At 39.9% G+C, this 23,606-nt stretch overlaps 2 protein-coding genes and 1 pseudogene across 3 annotated transcripts; 1 reads left to right on the top strand and 2 right to left on the bottom strand.

Annotated features, from left to right (window-relative positions):
* Window positions 1–753: 753 nt before the first annotated feature.
* Window positions 754–2,598, bottom strand: LOC112190827 (cell division control protein 2 homolog). Its single transcript, XM_024330320.2, has 4 exons — window positions 2,457–2,598; window positions 2,185–2,369; window positions 1,839–1,959; window positions 754–1,148 (listed from the first exon to the last, which is right to left on the bottom strand). Exons 1-4 carry the CDS (start codon window positions 2,463–2,465, stop codon window positions 987–989), a joined length of 477 nt encoding a protein of 158 aa, XP_024186088.1. The 5' UTR covers window positions 2,466–2,598; the 3' UTR covers window positions 754–986.
* On the bottom strand, window positions 2,467–5,395 carry LOC112190790 (DEAD-box ATP-dependent RNA helicase 21). 2 transcript variants are annotated; one of them, XR_002932594.2, is made up of 2 exons: window positions 3,056–5,395; window positions 2,467–2,500 (listed from the first exon to the last, which is right to left on the bottom strand). XR_002932594.2 is itself a non-coding variant. In XM_024330268.2 (1 exon), the coding sequence occupies exon 1, from the start codon at window positions 5,298–5,300 to the stop codon at window positions 3,162–3,164; it is 2,139 nt and encodes a 712-aa protein (XP_024186036.1). In that variant the 5' UTR covers window positions 5,301–5,395; the 3' UTR covers window positions 2,902–3,161. The 2 variants fall into 2 exon arrangements, 1 of the variants encoding a protein (XP_024186036.1); XM_024330268.2 differs by lacking the exon at window positions 2,467–2,500 and having other exon boundaries at window positions 2,902–5,395.
* Window positions 5,396–5,722: 327 nt separating this feature from the next.
* Window positions 5,723–9,232, top strand: LOC112204024 (annotated as a pseudogene).
* The last annotated feature ends 14,374 nt before the right edge of the window (window positions 9,233–23,606 follow it).

Below are 23,606 nucleotides of genomic sequence, written 5' to 3'. Positions count from 1 at the left end.
TTTTCTTTTAATCTCATGGAGTGATAGAGAGGTTCCTCCTCTTCTATTTTTCTCATTACCAAAAAAAAAAAAAAGTGTGCCCTCTGTTTGTGTTCTACAAATTAGTTCAATAATTCTTGCAGTCTTTACTGCAACAACACCACCACTCACGATTAATGATGTCAATAAGTTTCTCTCTCTCTATCTACACCATGCTGGGGGGAAGGGGGGAGAGAGAGAGAGAGAGAGAGAGAGAGAGAGAGAGAGAGAGAGAGAGAGATTTACCAAAGAGTGCAAATTGATAAGGGTTCAGATAGATTTGGTTCACAGGAGGGGGAGAGGTGCTATTTTTACACAAGTAAATGACTCTTTTTTTTCCTTATCATTTCCCCAAAAATAAATTCAGTGCTTGAATGAATTACTTTTTGTTTGGGTAGAATTTTCTCATTCCATGGAGAAGGTACCCTTACACAGTAGAGGTCCCATGAGGCATTAAAAAGATTCAATTTAAGTATTTTGTTTTGAATTAAAAAAAAATCAGTATTTTGTGAATGAAAAAATAAAAAGGTTTGTTTTGTAAATTAAAATTAAATATCTAAGTTCTAATTTAAATTTGAATTTTAGTGTTTTTTAATGAGTCGGTGCCAAAGTAACATTACCGTTGGGAGCCCCAAGTTATGGTTTATCCGGATTCCAAACCAGGAAAATCAGGGTTGACATGCTGTTGGAAGACTAAAACGATATCAGAAGCAAACCTATCTCTTACATTGCTCAAAGAAAAATTGTTTCTCATAGGGCATGTACTGCCAATTACAAGCAATCTAGAAAAACTTGTATACCATAAACTAAGAAGAGGTAAAAGCGTGACAGAAAACATAAAGAAATAAATAAGAACAAAAAACACAAAACAAGGGGAAATTGATGATACAGTCTGCTGATAGCCAAATCAATATAATGAGAACTGCGTGTGAGAAAGTTGAGCGACAAAAAGCATAAGAGCAACATAATTAACTTGCAAACCAAGTTAACAGGATATGCTCAACGATAGTACACACACTGCCACAATGGGAAGAAATGACTCGGGGAACAAATGGAATATCTTTGAAGTATTCATGCTCAAGAGCACCCCTTGCCATAATCCTTTTGCTCGGATCCAAGCAGAGCATTTTCTGCAAAATAAAAGAAGCAAGTACTTAAATGCTTGAAAACCAAACTTCAGTGTTTGCTTTTGCATTCATTTTCTTCATGTCTGGTTGTCTACCAGTCCCACTTAAATTTGACACGTAGAAAGTGTATTAGCAATAACGCAGGAATAGAAGTCATGAAAGGAATGGACAACAAAAGTCACCACTAAAAACTTACTTCCAGTGTCAAAAAAAAAAAAAAATAATAATAATAATAATAATAGTAATAATAAAAAGAAAGAAAGAAAAAAAAAACACTTATTTCCAGTTTTTTTTTTTTTTTTTTTCAATTTCGAATTTGATTATCATAATTTTCCCATTGAACATCAGGGTGCTTCTCTTATAACAGCTCAGAAACAAGAAAAACAAAAACAAATAGAATAGATAAAGTATCACAGAGAACTTTGCATCAGCGCAAGAGTCACTAGAGAAACAGTTTGTACAGAAGATAATCAACTGCTATGGCAGTATCATCTTATCTCCCAATGGGAAAAAGAAATCCAGAACTCCACATTTACCAGTACAAATAACTTTGTGGGACCGACCAGGATCTCATGCAGAACCCAAAATTAAGTGACTACTCGAAAGATGCACCATCTATCATCTAAAGTTTCTAAAAGTAAACCGTAAAGAAAGAATGCGCATACTACCAAAGAGCATAAAGTAGTCACTCACTTTTATCTGGCGAGGATCCTTTGCAAATTCAGGAGAAGAATCCATATACTTCTTCAAATCCAAGTCCAGGTACTCAAACACCAGATACAAGCGCTTCTCACTATGCACAACATCCTGTAACCTGTCAAACAAACACCCATCAAAAGTATTTGTCAGTTACATAATATACATTCCCTGATAGACGATACGCATTAGATATGAACAATCTTGCTGGGCAACCAAGGTGTAACGAAACACGATCAATGCCACAGAAAGAAAATTGAAAATGTTTCATTAGGATAAAGTTATTCTCCTATGCAGCAACTACATATAACTGATGAAATCGGAAAGAAAAGCACACGAATACCTGACAATGTTGGCATGCTGCATTTCTTTCAAGAGAGAAATTTCTCTAATGGCAGTGCTTGGGACGCCCTCATCTTCCTGCTCCAACCGAATCTTCTTCAAAGCTATGGTTTCATTGGTGAGACGATCACGAGCCTTGTAAACCACGCCATAAGTTCCTTCCCCAATCTTCTCTACTTTCTCGTACTGCACCATAAATCCCACAAACACAGCATCACACAAAATCCAAGCTCTTTATTTAAAAATGAGACTCTCCATGAATCACTGACTAACCTTGTCCATCGAGTAGGCTTCGAATTCTCCCGAAGAATCCGTCCCTAAAAGCAATCACCTGTTAATAAGAATCGAGAAAACCATGTCTGCAGAGCCCCAATTGCTTGGTAGGAAGAGACTCTTCGGCCATGTCTCGTACTTCAAAGTCTTGCTTTTTTCAACTCTTTTCCTTATTTTATTTGCGCCTAATAGGATATTTATATAAAACCTTCCCAAGGAGGCAAGACTCTGCATTCATTTGGCAAACCATGATTACCCGCTAATTTCGTAGCAGATGCTCTGGTTAATCTCGGTCATAAATAAGTTTGATTTCTATAATTTAAGTTGTTCTAAGGGTTTTGTTTTGTAATCTTTTTATTTTTTTTCATCAAAAAAAAAAATGGTGATGATTACCCAACAAATAGGAGTGTTTTTCGCATGGTAAATCAATTTTTGCAAACTGATATCATCATGAACATCTTACGAACTATAAATGAATGGCAGGTCTAAGAATAATATTTAGAAACAAAAAAACGAGGAAAGTAAAAATATCAATTGTTCAGTACAGCAGGATCCCTATTAAATTTTAGATGAGCATAATCCTATTCAAAGAAACTCACTTCCTTAGTTCCAGCAGAAGCTAAGATGTCTGCGCCACTAAAACCACCATCACAAGAAACAGTGCGTTGGACATTCCTTTAAGAAGTCAGTTGAACTCCAAATTTCTCAATGCGTAAAGATAGTGTCATTACGTCTAGGTGGCCTATCAGGAATAGAACCAGGCTTGAACTTCGAGGCTTCATGTTTTGCCAGTTCAGGAGGAACATGACTGTTACTCTGAATGAGCATCTGCTTGAGATCATAGAAGACATCAGTGTCGTGAATTGTCAACAATGATGTGGCTACACCAGTCTTCCCTGCACGTCCAGTACGTCCAATACGATGGGTGTATGTTTCAATACTTGAGGGCATATCATAATTAATTACATGGGCCACATCAGGTATATCAATACCACGTCCTGCAACGTCCGTTGCAACAAGGACATTGTATCTCCTGGTCCTAAAACCTTCAAGGCTAATTTCCCTCTGGTCTTGTGATTTCCCCCCATGCAGAGTGGTCACACGATATCCATTCTTATCCAAACTCTTCGCTACATAATCAGCAGTTTTCTTGGTGTTAACAAACACAATAGCAGTCTTATCACCAAGTTCATCAAGCAATCTCTTTAGCCTCTCAAACTTCTCTGCATCCTTACTCCAGACCACATTCTGAGTAATCAAATCAGTGGTCTTTCCAGCTGTGCCGATTGTAACAACAACAGGATTCCTCAAATACTTCCGAGCAAGGCGCTCCACCGCAGGAGGCATGGTGGCACTAAACATATAAGTGGTTCTGTAAATCTTCTTGTCATCAAGCTCTTCATCCTCATTCTCAGGTTTGAAATTGCTGGAAGGCATTGCATCCAAAACACCTACAACCTGCGGCTCAAACCCCATATCAATCATCCTATCAGCCTCATCAAGAACAACATAATTGCACTGATTCAAAACAGCATAACGCCTCTCCAAGCAATCAATCAACCGCCCCGGCGTAGCAATAACAACCTCACATCCTTGCCTAATTTTAAAACCCTGCTCCTCAATTGACTGCCCACCAACAATAGAAACCACTTTAATACCCAAGTAATGCGCAAACTTCACAGTCTCTTCCTCAATCTGCTGCGCAAGCTCACGAGTAGGTGCCATAACAACAGCATAAGGACCTTCAGCCTCATTCTCCTCACTAATAGGAGGCAACCTAGAAATATATGTCAACATAGGAAGAACAAAAGCAGCAGTCTTACCAGAACCAGTCTCCGCAATGCCGATAACATCACGCTGTTGCAGGCCCAGAGGAATGGCAGCCATCTGAATCGGAGAAGGCTTCTTATAACCAGCCCTCTCCACAGCCTTGAGCAGCTCCGTACTCAATCTACTCTCAACCCAACTCCTCATAGGGCGAGGAATCCTAGACCCTTTGTAGGATATATTGAAGTCCTCTCGGAATATCCTCCAGTCCCTCTCAGTCATCTCCTCCAGCTTCTTATCAGTCCAATGCCGATCCACTCTCATGTCGAAAGTATCATATAGCTCCGCAGCCTCCTCCTTGAGCCTCTGCGCCGCAGCCTCCTCCGGCCTCTCCTCCACGCCGTCCTTCTTCCGAATCTCATCCCTAAGCTCCCTCTCCTGCTTCACCGCAAGCTTCTTCTGCTCTCGGCGGTCCATTCCGGCACGAAACCCTCGCCCAAACAGGAGCTGCGCCTCGTGAGGGTTTTGGTATAAAGCATTCATATCACGCGAAGTGTCCTCTGTATTCTCCCAATCGAAAGAGAATCGGAACTTCTCGCTAGGCTTAATAACACGCTTCTTCGGCTTCTTCGAGCCCAGATACTGCTCTTTAATGGCCTCAAGCTCCTTATCGCGCTCACGGTCCGCTAATTTGTCCAATCGAGCACGCTCTCGGGCCTTGGCCTCCTCTTCGCGCTCCCTCTCACGGTTGTCACGGTCACGGTTGCGCCGCTCCAATTCACGCTCCCGGTCTCTCTCCCGGTCGCGATCTCGATCGCTTCGGGAGTATCGGTCCCGGGACTCTCGGTCTCGGTCCCTATCGCGGTCGCGGTCCCGGTCGGAATTGGAGTTGTTGGGGACGGAATCGGAGGACCGGAGATTGGAGAGAAGCTGGTGCTGGCGGCGTTTCTGTTCCTCGTGTTCTTCTTGGCGGCGTTGTAGGGCTAACTTCTCGCGCTCGGCTTTCGTTAAGAAGACGGGTTTCTTCGGCGGCAACGACGACGAGACGGCGGCGACGCCATCGACGGAGCGTTTCATTGTGCAGAAGGTTTAGGGTTTCTGCACAGTTCGCGGGAGGAGAAATTCCTTGTTATTTCGGATGTTGTTCGATACTCGAGAACTGACGAAAATTTATAAGAACGGGATTTCAAGTGTATATATAATATGTAACACTGGGCTTAATAAGTTTAAATCATATGGGCCGGTAAACCGAAACACGAGCCAGGCTTCAAGTTTTTTTTTTTCTTTCAACTTGAGATGTCTAAATACAAAGCGTGAGCCGCTGTTGGAGGAAGCTTGCTAAATGTAGTGAATGACACTGTAGAATCTGCAAGGAAATTTGCCTCTCTCTTCAAATGTGTTTAAAAAGAAAGGCAGAAATATCACTTTGGTCATCGAACTATCTTTCATTCGAAATTTTGGTTACTGAACTTCTAAAAACTTACTTTGGTTATTCAACTATGTCACACTGTATATTACTTTGATCTCTCAATCTAGTTTTACCGTTTGAATGTGATTTCTCTATTAATTTCAATTAATGGTGGACGTTTTAGCTTGAAGGCCATGGCAAACGAAGTATAAGAGAAAATCTTGACCACTTACAGAGAGCCAGCTAGAGTCCATCACCACCAACAACAATAGCAAAGCCAACCCAAGAAGAGAGTCACCCCTACCCCTCTCGTAGTTACTCAATCCCTCACCAAACCCAACTTCCCACCTCAAAAGTTACAAACTTATTGGACAAATGATTAATCTTTCGAGTTTCAATTTTGCAGGACTATGGAATAGGGTTCCAATTGCAAGGACAGTTTAGCAGATGATGTCCTGGAGACCATGGAGAGGATGATGGATGACCCGTTTGTCTATTCGGGTCAATCAGCCGGGTGGGCTCCTCCGTTGCCAATGGAGACTAGCAAGTATAGCAAGGGAAGGATATTGTGGGAGAGGTTCGACATGCCCGAAATGACCAAAGAGGATGTCAAGGTTTGGGTGGAGGAGAAAATGCTAGTCATCAAGGTGAGAAGACCGCCAAGAAGAAAGATGGTACATGAATTGAGAAAGAAGAAGTTGAAGAATGGTCAGCTAAGAATTATGGAAGGTAAAATAGTAGAGTTGATAGGACCCACCCCGGATTTCACCTTGAAAATCCAAAGTGGCCCTGCGGGGCCCACCTCAGAAGAAATTCTACCAAAAATTTGGCGGAACTCCGTCTAAAAGTGGACTACCCAAAAACTTATAGAAAGACATTTACACTTCTAAAATAATTCACCCTTATTCTTCTAGAGCCACCCTGCTCCCTATATCACAACATCTCCCATTTCACAAACAATTCTGAACTTAAGAATATTAATCTCATAGGTTATCCGAGCAATCTAATGTACATGTGTACAAGAGAATAGAATACAAGATAAAGGACTGATACTTTTATAATGCGGAAGCTATGACAGCTATGCCTCAACCCCATGTACACTCAACCTCAAGCTAAACTGGGCATTTAAAACCAAAGGGCCCAGGGGAAAACATTTAAAAATCGTTAGAGTGAGTGGACGAAAATTAAGTAATTTCGAATGAATAAGTAAAACTTAATGCTTTTCCAAGTTATTCTCTAAAACCTCACATGCAGTAACAATCTTGGAAATACTTTCAATCATCATTTTTACAGCAATCTTAATCACGTAAAAATAGAGCATCTTGCAATCTCTTAAAATCTCATCCTCAATCCTTTTTAAAACATCCTTTTCAAGAGGTTCGTTTGATGACTAGAAAGGACTGCTGTCTAGTCATCTCAAGCCATCAGGGGGGACTACCACCCAGATGATGCATCGAAAGGGACTGCCAACCGGATTAGGAGGCGGTGGATAGAAGGGACTGCCAACTAACCACAGGTAGTTAGAAGGGACTGCCAACTAACTACCTTATGTTATCTGGAAGGGACTGCCAACAGGGATGTAGTTTGGAAGGGACTGCCAACCAGACTATTACCTAGAAGGGACTGCCAACTAGGTAATATACGCATGTGCCGAAAATAGCCTCCTCAATAAACTGGAAACAACCTCTTTCAATTACTTGCTTTCGGAAAGAAACTCGATATTACTTCAATAAATCATTAATAATTCACCGAAAGCATAACTCAGGATTATCTCGCTAACTCAAACCTCAATATCTCAATAAATCCTCGAAAGCATAAATCAAATACTCTATAAATCAATAAATGCTTTCGGAAAGAAATCTCAATCTAACTTCAAGGATGATAAGTGCGGAGCTCAATATTTCAATAAATCTCGATAATTCAATCATGCTCAAATATTCGATGAAACATTCGTACTCCTGAATCCTCATAAAAACCGATATTTGAAATCAATAGTTCTCATAATATTCTCTTAATCAGCCACTTTCCGAAAATCATTTCCCAACTCAATAACTCATAAATAAATAGCTTGAAAAATCTATTGAAAGCCCTTGGGAAGGAAATCCACTAAAAAATCCAGTAACTCATAGAGCATAATAAATCTAAAAAAATCAAGCTCATAAAATCATAACACTCAAGAATTCAAATAATAAATTAAACCTCAATAGGAAAAATAATAATACACTACATGCACATTTAATTTAAAATAAAAGTCCACTCATAGTACTATTTAGGAGATCACACATACGAGTTCCTTCATCAAGCAGTAGCTCGGTATATCGCCCTATACACAATTATAATTCATGAATAACGATTCGGCAATTAAATACTATTCCTAAAATCAAATCCTCATAATCACATCTTCACTTCTTCTCTGATTCAACCCAAATTATACCACTAATACCAATTCGTTAATTTAAAGGTTCCAAGGCAGAACCGAGAGATATCTGACGGTCGGATTCTCGTAAATCGGAAATGAAAATTCTAAATTCCTGAAATTTCATAATCAACACAACTTTTCTTCAATTCCAACCAAATTCACATTTATGAGCTCTACATCAATTATAGGATTTAATAGGCTAAAAATCGAAGTCAGAGAACTGCCCTACGTGCCTCCACGCGCCGGTGGCCACCACCTCCGATGGCTACCAAATTTTGGCAGCAGCAACATCACAACAAACCCAACAAGTTTCTCAACTACATCACATTCCAATTTTACCTTTAAGTGATCGAAATTGGCCGGTGAAGAAAACCCAGAAAATCTAAGAACCTTTGGATTGGGTTTTGATCGATTCTCCCTCTACACTGCAAATTGTAGCTCAAGGCTAGAGGGAAAATGATCTTTGGTGAAAACTGCACCTTCGACGCTGGTTAGGTGGCCGGAGACAGTCGGAATCGTCGGAAATCGACAAAACTTCCAAATTGCTACATTGAGCTTCACGGCTCACATCCGAGCTCCTCCGGTCGAGTCATCGAAAAACACCACCGCAGGTGTGACAAGGGGGAGGAGGTGAGCTTGCCGGTGCTCGGATTCCGTTGTGGGGTGGCCGGAGGAGGAAGAAATCAGTGGAGGAAAAATCGGGCCGAAGAGGAGGAAAGGATAGGGGGAGAGGAGAGAGAAAACTTGGTACGTTTCCAAAAATGGAAACTTATCACAGTAGTTTCCACCTTTTTATAGAAACTTACTATGAGTAGTAACTTTCGTATTTCACCCATAACTTCCACATACGAACTCCAATTTTTACGTACCACATATGCATGTGCTCGGTTTAACTTCCTCTACAACTTTCATGAAGAACATTTTCTCAAATTTTGACCCGACCAAAAAGTCAACTTTTAGGGCAACTACAAGTACTAAAACGACTGTAAAAGTGAAAGTAAAGATCGTTTACCGTCCAAATGACTAGTAAACTAATGAATTCAGGTTCGGGACGTTACAAGAGTTACTTGCTGAGAAGGTTCAGTTCGAGAAGATTAAGGCTGAAATTAAAGATGGGTTTTGTATATCACTATTCCTAAAGCTACGAGCAGCTCCAAGGTTTTGGACATTAATGTTCAATGATAGAATCACATGTAGTAGAGGACTGGGAACATGTATCTCTTATATTTGATTCAAGTTTTGAAAGTGTTTCTACAATGAAACGAATCAATTGTGGAAAAAAGAGTTTGTCTTGAAATCTGATATAGAGAGAGAGCTCGAACACTTAAGACTTTTTTTTTTATATGGGTTGACGAATATATCCCTTCTTATTAGGCGCGTGAGGTTCAATTGCCACATTTAAATGGAGAAAATAGACGGAGAGACCAAAGTGATATACGGTGACATAGTTGAGTGACCAAAGTGTTGAACGAGAAATAGTTCGATGACCAAATTAAGTGATATCTATGTCTAAAAGAAATGTCTTCAAATGAAGTAGTAATGATGCAATTGTCACGAACAAGGGTATGAATTCTCCAAGAAATTTTAATTGCTTACTAATAATGTCCATAAAAAGTTTAAGGGCCTTAACCACTTACCCAATTTTAGCCTAAAAATTGCCCACTTACTTCACTAAGAGTTTTTTACTCCCATTTACCCAATTTAACATCTACTGACCGTAGTGCCCTTATTTTAATTAACAAATTACACACATCTCTCTCTCAGACTCTCTCTCTCTCCCCTCCCCTCTTCGATCTATTCTCTCTCTCCTCCCCTCACTAATTTCTCTCTCTTTCTCTCAACTCGTCTCAGACTCTCTCTCTCTCTCTCTCTCTCTCTCTCTCTCTCTCTTTCTTCCCAGCTGAGTCGACTCAGCAACCACAGTCAGCCTCGAAATCGGCATCCTCGAGTCTGGTTTGATTGAAGAGCAGAAGCAAGCGGCGATGGAGATTAGGCTCCTCGCCAAAAACAAATTGAAAAACTGGTTCGATCTCCGTCGCTGTGCTCGGCGTCCTGAACCGAATTCTCTCTCTCTCTCTCTCTCTCTCTCTCTCACTCCATGTCTACGGATCTGGAATTCTGGCTCGGAAATTTCCGGTCAACAGTTCTTTGCTTGGCGTTGCTGTGCTCGGCATGCTGTCCTAACTCGGTTCAGCGACTCGAGTGTTTAGAGTTGAGGTTCACAGGGATCCAATTAGGTTGAGGTTCACGATCATCTTGAGGTTCAAGGGTTCTGATCATGTTGAGGTTCACAGGGCTCCACTGCCATTTTCTCTCTTAGAGGCAGAGTTGATGACAACGTCGTCGTTATTATTATTATTATTATTATTTTTGGGTAAAATGAGGGTAGAAAACCCAGAAGGAAAGAAAAAAAAAACTATGTTCCAAATGTGAGAAGGACAAGTCTGTGATGTCGGACAGGGAGGAAAAACTCAATGTTCTCTCAGGCGCATGGTCAAGTTTGTTTTTTTTTAGATGATTTGGTTGGCAATAATACGATTATTGGGAGGCAATAATACGATTATTGAGAGGCAATAATAAGATTACTGGGGAGCAATAAAATATTTATTGGGGCAATAGTAATATTATTGGGGGGCAATAATAAAATTATTTATTTGGATAAACCTCCGAAAGCTTTCAAAATTAAAAACATCTTCATTTTTCACTAATTATTGATCCCCAATAAACTTGTTATTGGGGGCCAATACATTTTTTATTTGGAGGCAATAATATAATTATTGGGTGGCAATAATATGATTACGGGGTATTATTAGGGGGCAATAAAATCAGATGTCGGAATCTGGTCACCAGTCCGGTAGCCGGATTCTAGATTCCAGTGACTGGTCACTGGAGTCCTCGGTAGGCAATTGGTCACCGGAGTCAGGCAAGGTCTCCGATGACTTCTCTCACTAAGTGACAAAGAAGGAGAGGACAAAATTGTCCCAAAAAAAATAAAAAAAATAAATAAAAAATACTTAATTTAGGGAAATAATCTCTTAGTGTTTGGGTAAGTGGGGAATTTTTAAGCTAAAATTGGGTACATGATCATTTCCCAAAAAGTTTAGGGGAAATGATCATCTACCCAATTTCAACAACAAAATTGCCCACTTACTCCACAAATAGTTTTTTAATCCCATTTACCCAAAACACTCTAAGGGATTATTTCCCTACTACCCAATTAATTTTTTTTTTATTCTTTTTATTTATTTTTGGGACTTTTTTGCCCTCTTCTTCTTTCACACGTAGAGAGAAAAGTCATCCTCCACCTTGCTATGCTCCGGTGACTAGTGGCCGGCAGCGGACTCCGGCTACTGGTGACCGGAATCCGGCGACCGGTGATCGAAATCCTACTATCGATTACCGGAATCCGGCGATTGGTGATCGGAATCCCGAATCCGGCTACAGGACCTGTGACCGGATTCCGGCGTCTGATTTTATTACCCCCCAATAATACCCAGTAATCATATTATTGCCACCCAATAAACATATTATTGCCCCCCAGTAACAAGTTTATTAGGGATCAATAATTAATGAAAAATGAAGATGTTTACAATTTTGAAAGTCTGTATAGGTTTATCCAAATAAATAATCTTATTATTACCCCGTAATAATCTTATTATTGGCCCTTAATAATCGTATTATTGACCCGCAATAGACATATATAACTCCTCAATAAAACCTTGTTTTTTTCATTCTTCTTTCTTATTTCCTTCCTTATAAGCCTTCTGCTCACAGTATACCCAAAAAAAAAAAAAAAAAAAGTGCTTTGGGCACCCACCAAAGTGTGAGACCGGTTTTTTTTTCGCCAGTGCTTCCCCGACAGCGATTTGGAGGCTGGGGTATCTAGGACGAGGGGATCGGTGGGATGGTAGAGCAGAGAGTGAATCACACCTAAGCCCTCGCTGGAATCCGAATCAGACTCACCGGCCACCGAGTTTGCTCGCTTCTCAAGTCCTTCGATCCATTGCGGAGTCCGACTCCACCATCAACAGTTTGCCACCGGCGTCAATGATCTGGTCCGCGTCTAGTTCAGGGCTGTCGGCGGCGTAAAGTGGCGTCGCGGGTGGACTGGAGTTGATGGGATTGTTGTGACGTTGCTTGGCTCGGCGCAATTTGACCCGATATGGGTTGGATCCGATCGGAATTTTTCGATCTGCGTCTGGGCTTTTGATTCCGGCATGGGGAAGGGAATGATTGGAGAGGGTGACGTTTTTCCTCTGTGCGGCTGGGATAGAACGAGGTGGACGACGATCCGGCGAGGAGAGAAGGAAAGTCTCCGGTGAGGGGGGAGGAGAGAGAGAATAGATCGAAGACGGGGGAGGGAGAGAGAGAGAGAGACGTAATTTATTAATTAAAATAGGGGCAAAACTGTCAATGGATGTTAGATTGGGTAAATGGGGTTTAAAAACTCTTAGTGGAGTATGTGGACAATTTAAAAGCTGAAAATGGGTAAGTGGTCACGGCCCCAAAAGTTTATAGTCACCTTTAATTTGAACTTTTGAGAAACCATGAATTGAAGTAGCATGGAGGCCTGCTCTGAGGTTTTAGCTTCAGCAATCAGCACATCAGCTTCTCCTATGCCTTTAGTTAAAGCTATTATGAGAATGCCATAATCTTTCTTAATAACAAAACCTAAAGAAGCTTATTTATCATGTAATACTGAGCCATTAAAGTTCATTTTAACATAAGAAAGTAAGGGAGACTTCCATATGATAATCTGATCAAGTACATTTTCTTTTCCTTAAAGGGGTAAGGGAGTTAATTTGTATATATTGTCTAGCCATAGAGGCTGCAGCAAAGGCAACTTGATTAGTGGAGTCATGAATATTTCTAAAGATTAGTTTGCTTCTGGCATTCCATAGATTATAAATGAGGAACAAAATTTGTTCTAGAATTCTATACTTCTCCATACTTGGAGTGCTATTAATGAAATGAGCCGATCAACATAAGAGAGATTTGATTTTAATGGTTAAAATTGAGGAGAAAAATAAGACCAAACTTTCTTAGAGTAAGAGCAATGTAAGAACAGATGGTTAAGAGTTGCTAAAGATCATTATGACAAAAAGGGCAAGATCTATCAATTACAGTATTGGTAAAAATGGAGTCTCTAGTTTAATTTTTATCTAATTAGTTGCCAACTAAAAACTTTAACTTTAGTAGGCAAATTAAGTTTCCACATTGTATTTAAAAGTTAGGGTTGAGAATGAATTTTTTTTTTAATCGAAAGAGGACAGCCCATTCATTAAGTTCAGCAAGTAGGACAAAAATGAAACACCCATATAGGGTCGACAGAAAGAATCGTTCCTCAGAGCATCCTAACATCCTATCCAAGATAAGAATGAGAACCCAGCATACGCCTAGTACACCCACCTTTTAGAAAATCCATGCACCATTATTCTAACAAAAACCTAGAAGCCTCGAAGCAGATATAAAATGGTTTCAACTAAGCCTCTGATTTTTGTGACCCAAATAAAAATTAAACAGTACTGTAGGCCATAGAGACCCAATCCATCTAACCCCGTAGCAAAAGGGTAATCCAGCCCACTTGAAACTCTAGACTAGTGAGCCCAAAGCTGTGGCCCACAGACTAGTTCAAGGCCCAAGAGGCCCAGCCACTCCAAATTTCGACCTAAGTAGGAAAAGAATCTTCCTTACCCACCACCAGCCATAAATACTACTGCCAACGCTGACACTGCTACCACCATCACTGTCGTCCCCGATCTTGTCGTCGTATCAACCCACGACCAAATCTCTGGCCGACCAGCACTACGGGATCATTAAACTCTAGCCCAGGACCCTGACTCCAAACCACCCTTCCAGAGCCATGAAACAACTGACCCTAGGTGAGAGATTCTCCGCCCCCATAGATATGTCGCCGCACTTGCTACCACACTTACAGCTGCTGTACCCACCAACGACATTGACGCACTGTCCCCGTCGAAGGTAGCAGAAATCGGCTCTGAGATGGACTAGCAGACCCGACCCGCTGTCACCCCAATCGGAACAATCTGACCCCATTCAAGCCAGTCTGATGTAGCACAGTCCCCAACGCTGCCATTACCCAGTCTCCAAGCCACAACTCCATCAAATTTACTGGTATCGCCTCTACCATCAACAGAATCATAGTCCGGCATCGATCTGATCCGAGAAGCATACCACAATCCGTTCACCTGAGCAGAACTCCCCTCCAGTCGCCAACAATCACCCACAAAGAGGCCCGCAGTAAAAATGCATAAGGAAATGAAGCCCTGAAGAATAAGGAGATTCCTGCCCTTAACAGCACCACCGGAAACCAATGCGCATAATCTCCATGAAAGATGAAGAAAGTACAAGGTTGACAAACAGAGAGTTCGACGGCGAACAAACTCTGGTTGAGAATGAGTTGGAATGTGTTCATTCTGTAAATTAGAAGTAGATTTAATTGTAAACTTACCATATGACCATTTGGTCCCCAAATAATTCATGTTAATATATAGTCATAATAAGGAAGAGGTATAGAGGAAATCTTTCTATCTTGAGATAGCACAGAAGTTAGCTTACCTATATTCCATTAATTATGAATAATATAGTCCTTGACTAAATCAAAAATATTGATGGAATGTCTAAAATGTCTTCAACCATGTTGATCAGATGAAAGAGATAAACCCAATTATAGAGCCAAAAATAAATTTGACTATCTTTACCTACTATCCATCTCATTCCATTCAAAAGAATGTGTCTGGAATCTAAAATACTTTTCCAAACCATAGAGGAGGAACTGATTTTCTTCACTGTAAAGAAAGAATGCTTTTTGAGATATTTTGCTTTAAAATTGTTTGATTCAGTATATATTTTCCAGCCTAATTTTACAAGGGCAGCATTATCATAAATATTAGAAGATCTAATAACCAAGGTGTGGCTACAGCCGACTTCGTCTGAGAGATCAATCTCTCGTCCGGTAGGGCTTCGCATCTGAGCTAGTTTTGCCAGCCTTGCCAATGTTTGCAAGCTGCTCAGACGGGATGATAGATGGTATTGTCCGGGGCTCCCAAGGATAGTTGTCAGCTCGAGGTTTGCAAGATGAACAACATGGTCGTCGGGTGGACGTCGCTGCAGCGGGTGGTGGTATTGCACAGGTCCAGTGGGATTCGTCAACAGCATCGAAGCTGTGGATGGCAGCATGAGTCGTGGATGTTGTATTGAGCGGTGCAATATCGTGGAGGCATGGGTCTGGAGGATTTGAGGCAGCATGGTTTTCGTGGGTGTTGCATTGGCCGGGGTGGCTTTATGGCGGTATGGGTCGAGATGGCGTGGTCCTACAAACTTGTGGTGTTGAAGAGTCGGGCGGCGTAGCATCAGAGCAACAATCTGGCGTTCGGGTGGGTTGATGTTACCTGCTAGTCCTGCATTCCTTTTGGGCCTTGAGTTTGGGTCCTTTCCTTTGAGCTGTTAGGCTTAATTTGGGCTAGGGTTTTAGCCTTTGGTCCAACCTATGTTTTTAGTTAGTCTAGTTACAATAATTCCTTGTATTAGGAAACTAGGCATTTTTGCTCTGTCTTTCTAGCGTCTCTGGAGTAGTACCGAAGGAGGATATCCGCTATTTTTACATATTTGAATGTATAATGAGTAGAACTATATGTACTTACCACTTGTGGGTACTACCACTAACTTCTAGTCTGTCTATGAAAGGACAGTGGAAGGGTATGTAATGACGTATTCTGGCTTCAAATGAATATGTTGGTGCCCGGTTTGGGTGAATTCAAAAAAAAAAAAAAAAAACCAAGGTATGGCTGAAATAGGTTCAAGTAATCTAAGTTCATTCCATAAGTCTAGTTGCAATTCTTTATGAGGATACATATACAGGAAAGTGTTGGTGTGATTCATGCTACTTTCCTTGTATATCAAGGATATTCTTGTATATTCTGTAATCTAGATTAATTAGACTTCAATTAGGATTAGTACTTGCCTTATGATTGTCACTTACCTTACGGTACATAGATTGTATCTATATATATATATATATATATATATGTCATCCTTGTGAGAAGAATACACATCAGAATATTATTCAATCAAATCATATTTTCATAATAATTGACTTGGTATTAAAGCCAAGTTTTGTTCTTGGGACTATGGGTTAGGCTATATATAAGTGCTTTCATCCTCTGACTCAAAAGGTTCCAAAGACCACATTAGACAAATGATCGATCATCAGAGGACCAGAAGAACCAAGATATCACAATGGCTCAAATGTCGATCGCACAGTAAGTAGGGACCTATCACCTCTCCTGTTGGGTTAGAAAGAATTGAAATTTTTTGAAGTTCAAGAAGTCAAGACCCCTATTCCCTCTTAGATAATGATTCCCTTGATAAATTGATTCTAGAGGACCGCCCTGATCTTGATCTTAGTGGTGTCTCTTCTAATCTTGATACTAGTGTCAACACTGCTAGATATACTTTGTCTCATAAGTCCACTGGTGGTAAACTACCTTGACAATATGAACCAAGTTTGAATGTCAAGTCAAAATATTATGTATGTTTCATAGTGTGCAAGTGAATAGGGGTGGACACATCATTAGTGGGGTTAGCTAAAACATGCAACATTCTAGCCCAAGCTTTTTCAAGGATATTTTTACATAAACTCAAGCAAAGATGTACTTGTAACAATCTATGGTAGCCTTATCAATTCGATCACATTGCGCAATATGATTAGCCATGTTAGTGATGCATGGATTATTGCAGAGATGAAAGGTAAGAAAGGTAATCTAATCCATATAATCAGATAATCAAGTCTTGCATGAGTAGAATGAAAACTAGAAGCCCATCTTCTAATAGCAAAAGTCTGACCTTGAACATACCACGATCTATTTTCCAACACATGCATGAGATCTTCTTTCTTAGAAAATTTAATTTTGAACCACTTGAAGCCGACAATATGTAGTTTGAAGCCTCCGCTTAGCTTTGCCCAACTTGACTTGAGTCTTTGAAGGATATGATGAAGAGATATAGGTGCACCAAAAATTTTCCCATCAAGGCAAATGTGAGTATTTTCACCAACATATGCATGGGTAAATGGATCGTCAAGCTTCACTTCAACTGGATTCGAAGCAATAGAAATTTGATCTTTAACTTTGCGAATCATTCGAGGAATAGGAGTGGTAAAATTAAGGTTAGGGGAGGCAATATATAGGTGTCTTGAGCTTGAGCCTTCCATGTGGAGAGAATTGGGGTAAGGAGAGAGCGGATGATCAATATATTCAAGGAAGGAACTCAAAAGAGCGAAAGGGTTTGAGGATTGTATGTTGGACATAATGAAAGAGTAAACTGAGAGTGTGAGGCGAGATAGAAGGTAGTGAAGTTGAGAAGAGGAATGATAAGGAATCATAAGATTTATAAAGAGAGAAGGGTAGAAAGGCAGACAAATAAAAGAGACAAATAGATAGGGCCAGATACTATGCCTAGTAGTTCTAGGGAACCTGAAGGGACTAGCAATGAATGCTAGCGTCGTGAGGATAATTGAGAAATTGAGACAATTAGAATAGGAAGAAAAGATCGATGGTTGTATGAGAGTAGGAGAAGACAGATGTCCAAAACGGTCTTCTAATGGAAGTCAAGTACTTTAGTCAAGACAAAGTAGAGGTAGGTGACGCAGAGCGCCAAAATGATAACAGATCAAGTTGGAGACATAAGAAATCCAAGAAATTAACAGCGGAGCATGATAAATCATCATGACGTTTTGCATAGTTAGTGTAGTAGGTGCAAGTTATGGGTTGGAAGTTAACCAAAGGAGAAAAACTATAAGGTTGAGTATATTAGGATGAGAGGAATAAATATTTGGGGGTCGATTATGGATTAGATCCAAAAAAGGTAACATGCAGGAGGGAGGACAAAGGAAGAAAGGGAAGGGGAAAGGAGGAAGAGAGTTATGGAGCTTAGAGATCCAAGCTTCACACTTTTGACAAGAAAAGTAGGTGAATACTATTATATTATTAATTTTCTTCTCAAAATATTTTGTAAATTTAAAAGATGGCTCTAGAGGCTGCCTTGTATGATAATGATTCACTACATGATATGCAAAATTATATCATAAGTGACAAAATTTCAAAATATATCACACAATAGTTGGTTAAAAAGCAAAACATTTGTCAAGACCGATTGAAATTGGTAAGCTCGAGATAAAATTAGAAGTGCATGGGCACAAGTGATTTAGGGTGTAACGGCCAAAGAGGAAACAAATTTTACCCTCTAAAATTTTTTAAAGCTAAATTCCTTTTACCTCTCCAAATGTTACACTCAAAATCGTTTGAGCCCATGAACTTGTATTTTGATCAAATATGCTCTTGTACTCTCAAATTTGATCAATCATAACCATCTTTTATTTAATCCATCAATTTCTTAATGAATTATTAATGTGACGAGCCCACTTAAACTAGTTTTAGACCATATGTTACCTAAGAAACACCCAATCTACATAATTAATGTTAAAAAATTGTTCCAAGTGAACTCGTTACATCAACAATTCATGAAAAATTGATGAATTAGTTGGCTGATGGCTATGATCGACAAAATCAAGAGAGGCTCAAATCAGAACTCCAGGGACAAATGATTTTTTGGTGTAAAATCTAAAGATCAAGGTGAAATGAATTTAACCCAAAGATTTTCCTTAAAAAGGCACTTGAAATCAAATCATAATAAAGCAAAAGAGAGAAGCACACAATACTAATTTTTTCTTCTCTCGATATCAATCACCTTGTATTTATCATTAGTGGATTGACAATTGTGGTTTTAAAGTTTCTAAATCGAACATTTAACCATAAAAAGAGAAGAAGAAAAAAAACATAAGAGAATGAGCCGTACGCACTTGCAGACTGTGTGAGGTCTCCCTTTCGTCCGACGGCGTGTCTTTAGGACACCGTCATCGGTTGGGCTCTAGAGCAAAGTTGAGACCAAATGAGGAAACAGGTGAGTTTGGTGGCCATGATTCTTATTGGGCATTTTTCGGTTGGGCAGGGTCGTTAAGAGGAGGAACGATGGCTGGTAATGGGTGGCGGGATTAGATTTCTTCTATGGTTGCAGGGTTAAAGGTATAAAACTATCATTCCCGGGAAGGAGGCTATATTTTCTTATAGTCAACTATTGCTTAGGCACGATTTCACCTTAAATCCATGTTTGCTACAGAGGCCGCCGCGTGCAGCTGACCCAGATCTAATCGAGTCTTCCTCAATCTGGTTATGGAGAAAATATGGAGCTTGGATTGTAGCCTAGCAGATAGCGAGAGATAGGTTCCATGGCTAGTGGGTGGATGGTGGTGCAACAATACGAAAGAGATCGCGACTGTGCTAGTCTGGCCTTTTGTTGTCGTTTAGCTTCCTTAATGGATTAGGGGTCTTTGGATCTGGCTAAGCTTTTTGGGATTCTTCTGGCTAGTTTGTTGCTTTGTTTTGTTTTTACCTTAATGTTTTGGGAGTTGGTAGTCTTAGGCCATGAATAAAGCCCTATCAAGTTATTGTAGGAAGAGTCGGGCCGAATGCCTATGTGTGTATGCAAAGTGCCTTATCTGTCCTAGAAAAAACCTCGTCACCAGGCAACTTCCTAGTGGCAAGATGAAACGAAGTGTTGCCAGAGGTTGTTATGGTCGGCAGCATCGAGGGAAAGCATGTTTAATTATTTTATGGCTTTACATGAGTTTTATCTTTTTGATATGTCACCCTTGTGACGCAAATAGAGTTGCCCAGATGTCTGGTACATTAACCCTTGCTAGTTGATACATGTTTGAATACATATGATTAGTGGATACTCCTATTATTTTTGTGGATGTTCTATTTTTACTAATTATTCAGAGTTTAGGTTATGTGTCCCCCACATTGTATTTAGTAGTTTCATTAGACTTAAGGACAGCTGCACTAATCCTTATTTAAAAAAAAAAAGAAAAAGAAAAAGGCTTCTAAATTGATTCATCATTTGTGAATAAAATTTTCATTACAAATACTTTAATTTTTCTTTCCTTTTTCCCCTGCAAACGACAAGAATATAAAATAAGTGTGGCAGGAGAACGAACGACAAATCGACCATAGAAAGTGGGTAACTCTTTACAAGCCCAAATCTGTTCCAAAATTTTAGCTTGTATCAATTAAATTACATAAATGAACTTTGGCAAAACATTGGTATATAGGGCAATGATAGGGGGTGTTATATCATATATCTTAATTTACCGGTTTATAGGGCAATGATAGGGGGTGTTACATCATATATCTTAATTTATCGGTTTACTAGTCATTTGGATAGCAAACAACAACTATCATTACTTTTTACTTATGTTTCGGACTTTTAGTGGATCAAAAAGTTGAATTTTTATTTCGTTCATATTTTGAGAAAATTTCATTCACAAAAGTTGTAGAGGACATTAAACTGAATCCATGGACATGTGGCGCTCAAATCAGAGTTCAAATGTGAAAGTTATGATCTAAAAATCCCGAGTTACCATTTTCAAACTTCGGTATAGATAGGGAAACTTACCATTTGGGGTGATTTCTATTGTAGAAAACCCAAAACCTTGATTCAATTCTCTCTCGCTGGGACCTGGCTATCTGACCTAACCTGAAATCTTTATGCGGCCAGAACTTTGCTTGCCAATGACCAAATCGGAAGCTACCAGTCCCATGTGAACCCTCTTCCTTCCCTCTTTCGATCCGTAGAGGTGGTGTGGTACAATTTGACGGGTGGGAAGAGCAGCAAACCAAAATCAACATCGGCAGATCAGTTTTGGTTACCTAGTCAAAACTTGTTATTCCAGCCACCATTTCCTGTGAGACTAGTTTGGTTTTGAAGTGCATGAGACACACTTCAATCACTCCAAACTGCTTTGGACAATTCATAGCACGGAAGGAGAATCAAGAGTTCGTGGATATGTGGAATGTGAGAATCGGAGCTCGTATGTGAAAGTTATGAACGATTGAAGTTTTGGGAAAGTTCTATAAATAGTAGTTTCCATTTTCGGAAACTTACTATTTTCATTTCTTTCACTTTTCTTTTCCGGAAATCAGAAGCTCTGTTCTCTCTCTTCTTTGCGCGTGACCCGACCCGGCTTTTCCGGTGAACTGTGGCGGTCTTTGGCTGTGAAACTTGGTTAGCTGGTTCGCCTCCTCCGTCTGGTCGTCCCTGTGGTGTTCTCTAGCTGCGATATCCATTGTGTGCGGTGCAGAAAGGCGGTGCAGAAAGGCGGTGCAGTAGGGTGTTTTCGGACCCGGCTGGAAAACACAGCTCCGGTGACTTCGCGGGTTCATGCTTCCTTGGTTGAGTTCAGAGAAGGCTCCTTGATCGATCTATGGTGTTTGTTTGGATCGATTTTGGAAATCGGGTCAACTCAGTTTGAGCAATAATCCAAACTTTGTGAGGTAGTTTTCGATCCTTTATGCTTGTTTTCTGACTTTGAGCTAGTTATGAGAATTCACAAGCATGCTCAGATGAAGCTTTTTGATGTTGGAAGTTTTGTGAAATATTGAGTTTTGGCCGGCGGCGGTGCGCCACCGCCTGTGGTGGCGTTCTGGCCACTTAAGGAACTGTTTTTGGTATTCTATATGTTCGACTAGTGGATACGAGCGTTTCGATATATAATATGAAAATTTTGGAGTTCGAATGGATTTGTTATGATTTTTACTGTTTCATACCGATCGATTTATTCGATCCTGAGGATTCGAGCGTTCGATCGACTTGTGGTTTGGTCACATCGATCGTGGAAGTATTCCGGAGACTATGGGAGGTCTCGGATGTGGTTTTGTCTCGATTGGCTCCACTTTGGGGATTTTAGTTCAAAACATAGGTTTCGAACTTAAATCAAATGTGAATCATTACTTAGTTGGAACCGTATGTGATTAGGTACTTGACGAAGTATTTGGACGGTTATTTCATGGATTGACTGCTTTGTGCTTTATTGAAGACGCAGAGGGAGTTCGAGGTGAGTAATCTCACGATGTTCATTCACGAACGGGTTTACTATATTGTTTTGAGAGTTATTTAGTTAACTGCAAACTATAGTTGGTATTAGTAGGCATTCCTGAGCGGATGACTACATATAGATATATATTTACGTGAAATATATATGTTTTGGTGGGTTTGTGGATTTTTGAAAACAATATGCATGAAATGATATTTTTTTATTGTTTTGGGTTGTGGCTTTTGGAAAACAAATGATTGTGGAAATGTTGTTTTCGATTTTTTTTTAAAAGCGTTGAGATTTGTGTATTTGTGGAACATTTTAGTTCGCGGGTGGTTTATTTAAAAGTGGGTCTTGTACCGAGAGTAATTGATAGGGATCAATTATAGGGAATCTTTCATTTTAGATTCGTGTAACATTTTGGGTCCACTGTGATTCCTTTAATGGTTTGGTGTTTATACCGTGGGTCCAAAGACTTACGAGTTGAGGATCGTGGGTCACGAAATGTGTTCGTGGGTGGGAAAATCGGGACTTCAAGCCTTTGGCCGGGTTTCTGGATATGATCAGTTAGAGCTCTAGTCTGTCCGCCGTGCTTTGTTTCTTGATTGAAACGTGATTGGTTTATTGATTTAAATGTGTGAGTTTATCTCGTGATTTGTGTGGGTTTATCCCGTGCTTTGCTTCTTGATTGAAACGTGATTTGTTTATTGATTTAAATATGTGAGTTTTTCTCGTGATTTGTGTGGGTTTATCCCGTGCTTTGTTTCTTGATTCAAAGGAGATTTGTTTATTGATTTAAACTGTGAGTTTATCTCGTGATTCGTGTGAGTTTATCTCGTGATTTGTGTGAGTTATTCTCGTGAGTTGTGTGTGGTTTGAGTTACTCATATGGGCTTGCAAAAGCTTACCGGGTTTGTTGTGTGACAACCCGGTACACCATTCAAACGGTATAAGGGCTAATCCTGCAGGTCAGGGTAATCGTGGCTGAAAACTGAGGCAGCAAGCTAGCAGCTTTACGGTAGAAAGCCAATTTTGTGACTTTACCGTTATTAAGACTTCCGCTTGTAGTGAGCTCTAAGGAGCATTTACGTTTTATTTTGTTGTTGACTAATTCGTAAGCTTGTGTATTATATAACTCTATGGAGCGAGTGTATATTAATTATGAGGGTTCAGGGCATCAGTGTGTACTTGGTTTAAAGGGAAAAAGATTCTAGGTATTTTGTACTGATAATTGAACGTTCACGCATGCATAATTATGGGATTATATATATATCGATTTTTATTTGTATAAAAATCAGGGGCATGACATTAATAGTTTCCGAAACATTTAGAAATTAATAACGAATTTTCGGAGTGTTACACCAGGGCAGGCCCGTCATTATATAAAAATATTATAAGGTCCTTCTCAAACCCGCTATGGACAGAGTCCGGCCTGGCCCGTTGATGACTCCCCTAAATTAGGTTGTGTTAGGGGCTTTTGCCTGTAACTTCTTTTTATTCATCGAAAAATAATAATAATAAGTAACTTAACCAGAGAGCAATATAGTACGGTGCAACGAAGCTTTGAGAAAGAGGAAATGGTAAAATTGCAAAGATGAAGAGAAG

Source organism: Rosa chinensis, chromosome 1, assembly GCF_002994745.2.
Source record: "Rosa chinensis cultivar Old Blush chromosome 1, RchiOBHm-V2, whole genome shotgun sequence".
In the NCBI taxonomy this organism is placed as follows: Eukaryota; Viridiplantae; Streptophyta; class Magnoliopsida; order Rosales; family Rosaceae; genus Rosa; species Rosa chinensis.
Note: the sequence above shows the minus strand (reverse complement) of the source record. Positions and strands in the feature narration are given on the sequence as shown.